The 12,925-nt window shown below is 42.7% G+C and overlaps 1 protein-coding gene across 7 annotated transcripts in view; it reads right to left on the reverse strand.

Annotated features, from left to right (window-relative positions):
• The window catches only part of LOC109692159 (protein CutA homolog), a 23,054-nt gene that overhangs the window by 7,149 nt on the left and 2,980 nt on the right, over nucleotides 1–12,925 (reverse strand). For 3 of the 7 annotated variants that reach the window (XM_074051138.1, XM_074051135.1, XM_020172615.2), the window contains exons 2-4: nucleotides 6,516–6,664; nucleotides 2,608–2,667; nucleotides 162–207 (exon numbers count right to left, since the gene is read on the reverse strand). In XM_074051138.1, coding sequence (XP_073907239.1) covers nucleotides 162–207; nucleotides 2,608–2,667; nucleotides 6,516–6,634 — 225 coding nt within the window. In that variant the 5' untranslated portion in view covers nucleotides 6,635–6,664. Of the gene's footprint in view, nucleotides 1–161; nucleotides 208–2,607; nucleotides 2,668–6,515; nucleotides 6,665–10,827; nucleotides 10,912–11,124; nucleotides 12,812–12,925 lie in introns of those variants that run through there. The other 4 variants (XM_074051137.1, XM_074051136.1, XM_020172612.2 and 1 more) reach the window with 4 other exon arrangements.

The raw sequence follows: 12,925 nt of genomic DNA on the forward strand, positions 1-12,925 counted from the left end.
TGTTGTTACTGGGGATAGAATCTGAGGCCTCACACATGCTAAGTAAGCTCTCTAACAACTGAGCCTGATCTTTGCTAATTTTCAGTTGGAACCCAGGAAAAGGCCTTTGTCTTACTCATTCTCTGCATGAGTAAGACCTCCTTTGCCCCATCCTCACTTACCAACAAGATCTCAGTGGCTTCTTCTATTTCTCCCTTCCAAAAGTACCTGGAAAAAAGAACAAAATCAAATAACAATACTCTAAAGAGGAGCCTAGTGAAATGTCAAACCTAGCCCAAGTAGATGACTTACTAAGGAGGAAACTTTAAAATCTTTCCAAGCCCAGACAAAGAAGTCTAGAGTGGACAAAGCCCCACAGGTTGTATAGTCCAACCATTTTAACACAAGTATCTAGCATCTGCCAGAACACTCTCACAGGTGGGAAGTTCACCAGCTCTTGAAAAAGCCCATCTAACTTTATCCCTACAAAAGGGGATAAAAACATACCTATATGATTGAATTGCTAAGGACTAAATAAGACAAGGTACATAAGCAGTTACTTAACATACCTACCTGCATTGCAGAGTCATTAAATGTTAGCTAGTAATTTCATCACAATCCCATACATAATATTGTGCTTGCCTCAATCTCCCCTCCCCCAATGCTGCTGTATCCTCCCCACTTAGAAAGTTTTTCCTGCTCCTGTTGATCAATCAAGTCCCTCTCTTCCTCAAGGCCCAACTCAATCACTGACCTTTTCCAAGGGATCCTCACTAATTCTCCAGCCAGTAAGGTTAACTCAAAGTTTTCCTATGAGTGAGTTGTTTTGTTTTTTTTTTCCAGTGCTGGCAATCAAACCCAGGGCCTTGCACATAATAGGCCATTGCTCTACCACTGAACTATGGTTGTAGAGATGGTTTTCCTTGTGGTGTGCCAACATCTGTCATGTAATTGTTTTTCCCAACTGGCTACATGAAGAACCACCCCCCAGAACAGCCCTACAGAAACTCCTAAGTCTTCTGTCCTCCAAGCTGGGCATCTCCAGCTATTTTAGTTCCCATCCTATACTCCTGGCTTCCAGCCCCTCCCCACTTGGACTCACACTTCTTCAATTACTGACTCTCAAAGCTGAATGCCCAAGAATGAATAAACTTAAAAAAGGCTTCAGGAGAGAAATGAGTCTTACAAGATGTAGAAACTTTTATTTATTTATTTATTTTTGTGGTACTAGGGATCAAACCCAGGGCATTGTACATACTAGGCAAACAACCACTGGGCTACATCCTCAACCCCAAGATGTGGAAACTTTTAGAAGTTAAAAATAAAGTCAGTGATGAACTGGGTGTGTTCATTCACACCTGTAGTCTTAGCTACTTGGAGACAGAGATCGGGAGTATTGCTACTCCAAGCCAGCCTGGGCAAAAAATGAGACCCTATCTCATCCAATAATGAGTACAGTAGTGTGCACCTGTCATCCGAACCTATGCAGGAGGCATAAATAGAATAGAGGTCCAGGCTAGCTCAGGCAAAAACATGAGATCCTATTCAAAAAATAACTAAAGCAAAAAAGAGCTGGGTATGTGGCTGAAGTGGTACAGCACCTGCTTAACAAGAGAGACACCTTGAGTCAAACCCCAGTACTAGGGCTGGAGGAGTGGCTCAAGTGGTAGAGTGCCTGTCTAGCAAGCACCAGGCCCTGAATTCAAATCCCAGTACCACACACACATACATAGAGTCAGTGATAATGTTCAGAAGCTAATATAAGAACAGCATCATGAGCAAAGGAGAATTCTTTTGTGTGTCTGTGGTACTGGAGATCTAAAGCAGGGCCTTGCACATGCTAGGCAAGCACTCTACCATTTGAGCCACGTCCCCAGTCCTTTTGTTTATATTTGTTTTTGAGACAGGGGCTTGCTATCTTTGCCTAGGCAGGCCTCTAACTGTGAGCTCTGCCTCCTGAGTAGCTTACAAGTATGTACTACCACGCCTGGCTGAGAAAGGGAAAAATTTAGCCTGAGGAGATCTATATTGATGTAGGGCAAACCTAAGATGAACTGGCCCGTGGCCCTGCATTTTGGTAACTGGATCAATTATGAATGAGGATGGACCACTTGAAGGGAATGCCAGGCTGATATTCTATTCCAGTTATCAAACACTGGGTCTCAGACTAACTGAATTAACAAAACACATGTACACATTTTTTTTTTTTTTAGTGCTGGGGATTGAACCCAGGGCCTTGCACATGCTAGTCAAGCATTCTATCACTGAGTTATGTACCCAGTCCCTGTACAACGTTCTAAAGTTTCAGAGCCCTCAGGAGACTAATTGAAAAGATCTAGGGTAGAGCTGAAGGATCAAAATAACAGCGAAATTTGGGAGCAGTTGCTACAGATGATGTGAGCAATTGAGGGAATATTACTTTTCCCTCCTTTTTCTATACACAGCATATTTTTGCTTATCCTGAGTGACACAGATTGACTGATCCTCTGACTACAAATCAACTGTGGTCTGTTGATTAGTGTCTGAATTATTCTTTGCCATTTCTCATTAGTTCAGTGCTTTTTCCACCAGCCAGGACCTAACCCTAACACTCCCAACTTTCTCCTATTGGCTAGGGCAAAAACTCACAGTGAAGATGATTTGGGCAGGATGTTCACAGAGGCAGCCAGCTTCTTGTTCAATATGGCCCTAAAGCAAAGAAGATGATGGCAGTCACTGGGGCAGGTCCCAAGGATGGGGACAAAGGTTCCTGTGAATTACCCTGGAAATATGAGTCTCAGTAGACAATCATTTAGGGTATCCCTCCCCTGCTACAGTTTGGGTGCATTCCAGAATCCTGAAAGGTTTATGATAATGGCAACTGGAAGTGGGCACTTGGGAAGTAATTAGTAAAGTGGAACTGTGGGGTCAGAGCTGCTGCAGAGACCTCAGTAGGGTGATGCCTAGTAGAGCCAAAGGGACTGACTGCCACCAAGAATCAGAACTATAGAGCAATCAGCATTCAACACCAAGCAGAGTGAGCTGAGGCTAAGCTGAGCCCCGTAAGTCCTTGAAGGCATAACCCCTGCCCCAATATATCTAGAGAGGAGGACAGGGAATAAAGGAAGATTATTCTAGAGCCTTCAGATTTAATGTCTCGTTGGGTTTTGGACTTACATGGGGAGTAGTTACTACTTTCTTCTTCCCTATTTCTCCCTTTGGGGACGAGAATGTCTGTCCTATGCATGTTTCACCATTATACTCTGGAAGTAGGTAACTTGTTTGATTTCACAGGCTCCTAACTGGAGTAAATCTGCTGTAGGCATGTATATCTGATTCAGTTGAGACACTGGACTTTGGACTTTTGAGTTAAAACTTTGGGGCTATTAAGACAGAGGGATTGTATTTTACATGTAAGAAGGACATGAATGTTGGGGGCCAGAAGCAGACCACAATGGTTTGAATGTGCCCCCAAAATTCATAGGCTGGAAACCTAATCCCATAAATCATGTTAATGGATTTGAGGGTGGGGCTTTTTAGATGATCAGAATTATGTGAAGTTATGAGGGTAGAGACCCCATGATAGTATTGGTGGCTTTATAAGAAAAGGAAGAGAGATCAAGCTTGCTCTGTATCACCATGTAATGTCCTTTGCCATGTTATGATGTAGGAAGATACCAGCAGCAGGCTCTGGGACTTCCAAGCCTCCAGAACCAAGGTTAAACAAGACTCACAGTTTATAAATAAATGACCTACCTTGTGAAATTCAGTTATAGAAACAGAAAAAAGACTGAGGCATCATCAACTCATCACATTCCTCTTCAAACCAGCACATTCCATAAGCACACAGAACCTCTGAAGACAACTATTTCTGAGTCCTCTTCTGGGTGAGCTGTGTGAGTCCCTATAGCTGGGAAGCACCTTCAGGAAGGCAGTTTTAAGGACAGGCTTAGTCTGCTTGGGGTATGGGAAATAACTGGACCTAAACAAGAGCTGGATTCCATTCCCAGCCCTGCAATAGAATGGCTATGTGAACTTAAGCAAGTCCTCACTTTTCTTCCAGAAATAGGTATCTGAGCACTTATATTTTCCCTTTTTAACCTGACTTTCCTTCTGTATAAGGGATGAATTGTATAGTTAATGATTTCCAACCTTTCTTACTACTAAAAACTCCTTTCATTATGCTATCTTTCCCTTTAACTCTAAGATGCATCTGGCTGACCCTCAGTGCAACTGACCTGCAGATACTTACATGACCACACAGAGCTGATACAACTCCAAGCAAAAGCAAAAAGAAAGCATCATAGCCTGTATTTGGCAACTATAACATCTTTTCACTTTGGATTTTTAAAAAAGTTTTCCACTACAGCCTCAAGAACACAATCATCTCCTTTGAAAGCCTCTACAATTTTTCTGACATCCCCCAGGTTGAAATCTCTGGTCAAACAAGTCTTTCAAGTTCCAATCAGCTTATGGTTTCAGAGTCTGGTTCCTAAGCATAGCCGTGGTGAACTAGTACGAGTATTGCAGAAACAGGAGCACAAGTCATCAGTGCAAGAAAGAAGTGTGCCCAACCTCACACTTCAGCACTTAGTCAGGCAGCCCTGGCAAAATTCTGAGAGCTCAGAAAGCAAAGGGTGCCTGTCACTGTTCTCTGAAGTGCTTAGACCAGCCAAACAAACCTTATCTCAGCCTTGCTCACTGACCCTTCCTTCCCTTAGTTGTTGCCAAGAAGAGAATGGACCTCTTTTGTCTTTCCTTGACTCCCAGGCTGAAGAGTACTCTATTTAAAGCTCCATATTAATGTGATATTATCACCATCTGATCACTCCCTTAGAAAATTCCCAACTATAAGAAGATATATACGGCATAAACTTGTTCAAGTAACTGTTACCAGTCTTGCTTGATGTGAAATTACATTTTGGTTCTCCAGAAGGCACACAAACACAAAGCAAGAGTTACAAATCTAGAAAAACAAAGCAAAAGTTATACATTTAGAAAAACAAATCCTCTTGCCTCACAGGCCCTTTCCAATCTTTTCTTAATGTAAACTCACCACTGATTATAGCAACCGGTAGGCTAAAAAAAATTATACAATATGGAAGTTTATTATACAAAAAGCCCTGATGGCCTTAGAAAGTGAGAGGGCAGGGATGGTGGGTTGACTAAATTCCATTTTAAAGCAGCTATAGCAATACTTAAAACACCAGCAATGAGTCACCCATGGGGAGCTCTAGCCCTAGGAAGTAGAAGAGAGAAGCACAGATTGCTAGGGTCCCAGAGACTGCAGAGATCAACAGAATAGTGGCTCACAGACCAGATACACAGCTTTGCCCTCGTGGCATTTAAAAAAAATTTCAACTTTATTACCAATATTTAATATCAGGATGTTTCACACTCAAAAAAATACAGATTACCTAGCTCTGCATGATGAAATGAATCTCACCACATTGGTCCTGAAGTCCCTCGGGTCACATCTAGCCAAGCTAGAGCTGAGCAGCAGCTGTTCCCCCTAGGCGTGAAATATTCTTCTCAAGTCAACACAGTTCCCCTTGCTTGCCCTCCTAACACCTGGGAAGCACAGAGGTTTGCCTTCCACTGCCACCCTTCACTGTTACAACCCAGCCCACTCTATTCAAGTCACTCGCCTGTAGGCATCTGTGATTGTAACCCTGTACTAATCTTAGTCTACCACCAACTTCAAGAATGCTGAGTTCTAAAGCAAGAATAAAAGAGCAAGGAGCCAGACCCATTAACTTCTATCCTCATTAACCTGTGTCAAAGCTATGTTTACAGAAACAGAAAGGAGGAAATTCAGAACCAACAAACATTTATTGGGCATTTACTACATTTCACTTGCTGAGGTATACATTACATATCTCTTATCACCCAATCCTGTGAGATAGGTGGTATACTGCCATTTTATACTTCATAAAACCAGTGCTTAAAGAAGGGAAATGGATAAATGGATGTGACTCAACAGTTGAATGCTTGCACAGCATGCTAAAGCTACTGGACTTCATCCCCAATATCACACACACACACACAAAAAAAACCAAAAAAACAAACAACAACAAAAAACCAGGAAGCAACTTTCCCAAGGTCACACACATAGTTAAGTGGCACAGCCAACATGGAAACCCTGTCTAGCATACCATAGCTGCTTCTAGAAAACGGCCCAAGATTTGGAATGGCCTCCTCATTTATCCCAATGAGCTCATCTGGAATTGAGCAGAGAATGCCTCCATGAAGAAAGAGGGCTTGGCCAGCAATGAGGAGTCTTAAATTGTTGACCTGCAGGGCTCCACTGCTCTCCTATAGCCGCCTGTCTCTGTGGTCTCATATCCCCCTTTCCACTCCCATGCAATGTTCAACATTCTCAGTCAGGGGATCATTCAGCTGTGCTCCTTGTACCATCCCAAGCAGATAGTTGTGGAGTTCATCAATGTAGGGACAGGGCTGTCAGAAGCAAGAAAAGGGCCCCAAAGTTGCCCCTCTGGAGCACCCTGGTAGCTCCCTGAGCCTTCAGGGGCAGCACCTCAGCCGCTGCACTATACCTGGCAATGTCTCTGGCAACTTGCTCATTGGGACAGTTGACAAAGACGATGGAGTGAGCACCAGAGAAGTAGCTGCCAGTGATGGCTGAGTGGAGACGTAGGCTAAGGGTCCTGAGCATGGGGTATGTCAGAAAAGAAGCCGTCAGGATCTACATGGTAGAAAAGAAAAGCACAGATCAGTAACTCCCAGCTCAAGCAGACTGGAACCATGCTGAGATAATTTTTTCATCCCCATCCTCTATCCACAAAATAATTTCCAATATCTACATTGAGTTGTAGTATTCAAATAGTTTTTGTTCCTCTGTAGATGAGAAAAAAAAATGGAGGCTCCGGAGGGGAAGGAGGGAAAACCAACTTGCTCGCAGTTTTAATTGATGAAGCCAGGATTTGCTCAAATCTGGATGACTTCAAGTGTTTTATTTGTAAAAAACTACTATTGCAGACAATTCTAACAGGCAGCCATTCAACAGCTAACACCCCAAGGAGATTATTCTGGATGATAAATTCTTACCTCTACTGATGTTTTAGTGAGTAATTTAATTTCATCTGTATTCATCTGTATACTACCAGGTGATGTGTAAAGTTTAGTGCAAAAGGCAGGGTTCTAAAAACAATACAACCTGTGCTACTGAGACCATGGGGCTAGGAGGATCAAGAGGAAATCTCTACTGGGGAAACACGAATAAGCTTTTGGAGAAGATGCCACCTGAATTGGATCTGAAATAATAAGCAGGATTACAAAGAGAGTGGGGTACATCTAAGCAGATGAGAATATGTGCAAACTCAAGAGGTATGAAATACCCAGTCTGCATGGGCTTGGTGGAGATCAGGAGGAAATGAGGCTGATGAGAATTATGAAGAAAAGTGTCAGGCCAAAGAGTGGGGGGTTTGTACTCATGGGTGATTTTGGAGGTTCTTTTTGGATTTTTTTTGTTTTAGGACAGGGTCTTGCTATGTAGCTCAGGCTGGATGGGAACTTACCAGGCTGACCTTGAACTCATGATCCTTTTGTCTCAGCCTCTGGAGTGCTGATACAGACATGCACCACACCCAGCCCAAAGGTTTCTAAGTAAGACAGTAACAATATGGCCAAGCAGAGTAGAGTAACAAGAGTAAGGAGCCTGGGGAGTGTCTAGAAAGCAGCCTACTTAAGACAGTCATTTCAATGATCCAGGAAAAAGATTAAGATCCAGAGATAGGACAGGCATGGTGGCATACACCTTAATCCCATCAATTTGAGAGGTAGAGATAGGAGGATAATGCTTTGAGTTTAGCCTCAGCAAAAGTAAGTGAGACCCTATACCCCAAAACAAGCTGGGTATAGTGGTATATACCTATAATCCCAGCTACTAAGGAGCTGGAGATAGGAAGAGTAACAGTCTGGCATGGGCCCTAGGCAAAAGTACAAGACCCTAGTTGAAAAATTAACTAAAGCACAAAGGCCTGGGGCATGGCTCAAGTGGTAGAGGACTTGCCCAGCAAGCACAAGACCCTGAGTTCAACTACCAATACCCACCCTGCCCCCCTAAAAAGATCCTGAGCTAAGGTAATAGTGACCATATGAAAGGAAAAGACATTCAAGATATGTTTTTTTCTTATTTAAATGACAAATACTTAAAATGAGAGGAAAAGAAAAAACTGGGTAACCCTTCCATTCTAGGGTTCTCTGCTTGAGGGATCTAGTGGAGCCACTGACAAGGACAGGCAACTTGTAAGGAGTAAGGCTGTGACTCAGGCAGGTGAACAGGAGCTGTTTCTCCTCCTCCCAGCCCAGGGATCATGCTTTGCTCAAATGAACTCTGACCTCCCCATTATTTTACATTATTGTCTAGGTCCTGGCTCCTACTTCTTGACAGCATTTTTATGTCTTTAACTTCAGTTTAACTATAGGCCTGTATGAGTTGGGTTCTCATCTTCTCCTACTACCTCTACCAGGACCTTCAATTCAACACACCACACTAGTCTCCTGAACTAAACCAGTGACCATACAAGAAAAAAACTACTGGGCTTTTCAAGGAAGCTTTGACTGTTGTTTCATTAACAACAATTCAATCAGACTATAGGAAAAATAAATAAATAAAATACACTAGAGGGTAGGATTGAAATCCTAGTGTCAGTACTGCTAAGTTGCCAGTGGCCTCTGACAACTTACTTCCTACCTTTCTATAAACCTCATCTAGAAACTGGAGACTATGGCACTTGCATTGCCTACCTCAGAGTTGCCAGGTGCTCTGACAAGACAGGAAGAGCAACTTGACACCACCAACTCCATGATGGGAGGGCTGTGCTTTATTCATCACTATACCCCAGCACAGCTCCTGGCACACAGCAGGTTCTCAGTAAGTTCTTACAGACTAGTGAATCAGCAGTGAGCCAAGTGAAATGCTGCTGCTAACACTAAACAGCCTTGGGAAGTAAGTAGGGTTGAAGGTCATTCACTGCTAGCAACGCATTTAAAGGGCAAGGAATGGGTCAAACTGGGTGGAACACTGTATGGTGTCTACTGAGGTTTCCAGAACAACTCTAAACAAAAGGAGCATTCATCACAGGGTAGTTGGCCCACAAAGAGAAACGAAGGTGCTAAGGTGACTGGAAGGAAGAGAAGCAGCCTTATAAGCCTGTCTTGAGCCAGATAAGCTATTCCCAGGGGGAAGATCTGGGGGCATTTCAGCCAGCAGGTATCAGTGGGACACAGAGCTAATAGAATTAAATGTAAACTCACCTACAATGTATTAAAAGTCTTACGAGCTCATAGTCAAAACACTGATGTAAACGTGCCCTCAGGTACTACCTAAGACAGTGAGGTAATAATCAATGCAGACCATACAGAAACTGAGTGCCTCCAAGACTCCTGCCTTCCAGTCTAGGTTCTGCGCATTGCATTCAGCATGACTAGGAATCAGTACAATGGGGCCTTTTCAGTTAGACTTAATCCAGTGCTTCTCAACTCAGGGCACTTTTGCCACCCCTTTCCCAGGAACATTTGGCAATGTTTGGGGATAATGTTGTCCATCATGACTGGGGAAGAGATGCTATTGTTATCTAGTGGGTAGAGACAAGGGCTGCTGCTGAACCTGCTGTTGTACCACTGATCACATTGAAACAGAGTTGTTTCTATATGCCTCTCCCATCAGAGATAATTTTTTTATTTGTGGTAGAGGTTTAAACTCAGGACCTCACATTTGCTAAGCAAGCACTCTACCACCTGAGTCATTTTTACTCTATTTTTCAGGTAGGGTCTCCTGCCTTTTACCCTAGGAAAGCCTCAGACCATGATCCTCCTACCTCTATTTTAGCACCTTCCTTCCTCTTTGTGGGCCAGCCACCCTGTGATGAGTGTTCCTTTTGTTGTGCTGGAACACCACAAAGTGTTCCATCCAGTATGACCCAGTTCTTGCTAAACACACTGCTAAGAGATGCCTATATGTGTGCCACCATACCTGGTCCTGGACAGGAAATTTTCATTCTCTTTCATTTCTGTATTCCCACTTTACCACCCCAGAAGGAGTATGTGCTTGAGAAATGTTTCCAGAATACATCAACAAATTATCAGAATCAGGAATGGTCAGTTTGGACCCAATAGTGAATGACAAAATTTTAGGAACTGAAATTATATGAATGTAAAAACCAATGGAAATAAACACACTTCCTAACAAAACATTTATTATACGGGAAAATATTTACCATAAATTTTAAAGAAATGTCTTTACATTATAAAGACTTTATATTTATGTCCTTTACACCTCTTCATATTTGTCTTTTACTATATACTTAATTTTATAGTCTTATAAAATGCAAATATAAATGTTATGTATCCTTTCAGTTACTTCCTCTTTCCTCAGGACTTTTTCCCTTTTTTGTCCTAGAGTATGTACATTACCTTTAAAAGGTTGCAGTTGACTTCACAAGTCTGTGACAAAGCAGAAAGGATCTCACCTAAACCAGGGCATTAAACTTATAATCCACCTAGTTTTAAGAAAAACTAAAATACCATGAAATCTAATGCAACATTGAGTTTATCTATACATTTTCTTGGGGTGCCAATCCAGAACTTTCAAAACAACTCAAAGAGATTTACATTCCCAAAAGTTAAGTACCAATTTTCATGGATGAGGACACAGTGGCCAAACAAGGGGATCAATCATGCCAAAAGTGAGTAGCAGGGCTGGGCTAGAACCCTCCCTACCACCACTGCAATTAATTCTGTTCTCACTTCCAACATTAACACTTGACACCAGAGATGAGAAAATGCCCCAGGAAAATTACAGAAAAATGAGATGGTAACTGCATTATGAAGGGGGAAAGAACTTACCATGAGCAGTTTAGCTGAGAATTCAGCAGCAAATATCCCTTCCCCTCCCCGACTCTAGAATGGAACACAGCCCAGTCACCTTCCCTAGAAGGCAGAAGTAAAGGGGTGCTGGTAACCAAAAACCATCTCACAATCCTCAGGACAAAGTAGCACTTTACCTCCTACCTGCTTGCCCCCAGCTCAAAATCCCAAAAGCAGTGTAGGGAAATATGCTTTCTTCCTTTCATTCCTCTCCCTCATTCCCAGGTGGGTGTAAGGGTGAGGAGGGTTGGCAGCACTGTAGACTGGAGCACTCACCAGGAGGCATATAAGGACAGAAGGCCGAGGGAAGCCTGACAGAGGGCACCATGATCCCAGTCTGTCCATGGCGTCGCTGGTAATTTAGCACCAGGCAGTGGCAGTAAATTACAGCCTCTGCTGGGTGCTGGCTGGTGGGCGGGCACTAAGGGCCTTAACTGCCCTCTCCCCCATCTCCATTTGCAGGCTCACTACCCAGCCCCGCCTCTCCGCAGGAGGCTAGCCACAAGACAGTGCAGGCAGCTGGGAAAGAGATTTTCACTGAGCACCCTCTCCTTTGAATCTTACAACCTAAGCACCTTCTCAGACCCCTAACACTTGTAAAAATAAATGCTATTTTCTTTTTCCATTCAAACAGAAAATCATGAAATCCCAAGAGACGTACAGATAAAAGACAAACCTTCCTTACACTATAAAACTTTCAGAAACCATAGCACACAAACACTAAACACACACAAAACTCTTCTCTGAAGAGGCCCAAGTCACCAACAAAAACAAAGTGAAGCACAAATGGCTCTCTGACCCCACTCTTCCTCCCAGAACCTTCCTTCTAATTCTCCCTGGCTTAAAACACTCTTGTTCCCTACTTCTCTCCCTAATGAACTCATTCCTCCTTCCAGGCTCTGGACAGCCTTTCCCAGAGATAATCACACAGTCATCTTCTCCTAAAGCACATGGCATAACACACTTAGGTCAAAGCAATTGAGCATACACTTTAAGGAGCTACAAAGAAAGACAAGCAGTAAGCCAATGTCTGACTATTGTCCTTTTGAGAGCATTGTTGGCAGGGTTTTCAAACTTTTGACCCAGCTTTTCAATGTAAAATATCCTAATGTTAAAATGACAACTCTGAACACAGGGAAGGAGGTTTAGTGACACTAGTGGTTTCCCTTTTTGTCGTAATTAACCTGCCTCATTCCTTGGAACTATAAATTCTTGAAGGCTTGATACACTTCCTAGCAAAGTGTCTGATAAAGTAGTTAATCAGTTGTAGTCCTCATACTGCTGTGTACATTTTAGCTGTGTAGATGCAGGCAAGTTACTTAATCTCTATGGGTTTGGGTGGTTTTTGGTAAAGAAAGAGATACTAGATCTTTCATAGGTTTGAAGTAAGGATTAACAGAGAATGTTAATATTAAGAGTGCTTTACTATTCACAAACGCCAAGTTATGGAAGCAGCCAAGATGTCCCACTACTGACGAATGGATCAAGAAAATGTGCTATTTATACACAATGGAATTTTATGCAGCCATGAAGAAGAATGAAATGTTATCATTTGCTGGTAAATGGATGGAATTGGAGAACATCATTCTGAGTGAGGTTAGCCTGGCCCAAAAGACTAAACATCGTATGTTCTCCCTCATATGTGGACATTAGCTCAATGGCAAACACAACAAGGTGATTGGACTTTGATCACAAGATAAAAGCGAGAGCACACAAGGGAGATATGAGTATAGGTAAGACACCTAAAAAATTGGCTAGCATTTGTTGCCCTCAACGCAGAGAAACTAAAACAGATACCTTAAAAGCAACTGAGGCCAATAGGAGAAGGGGACCAGGAACTAGAGAAAAGGTTAGATCAAGAAGAATTAACCTAGAAGGTAACACACACGCACAGGAAATCAATGTGAGTCAACTCCCTGTATAGCTATCCTTATCTCAACTAGCAAAAACCCTTGGTCCTTCCTATTATTGCTTGTACTCTCTCTACAACAAAGTTAGAGATAGGGGCAAAATAGTTTCTGTCGGGTATTGAGGGGGTGGGGGGAAGAGGGAGGGGGCAGGGTGAGGGGGAAGGGAG

The sequence above is a fragment of the Castor canadensis genome, chromosome 13 (genome assembly GCF_047511655.1).
Source record: "Castor canadensis chromosome 13, mCasCan1.hap1v2, whole genome shotgun sequence".
Lineage (NCBI taxonomy): Eukaryota > Metazoa > Chordata > Mammalia > Rodentia > Castoridae > Castor > Castor canadensis.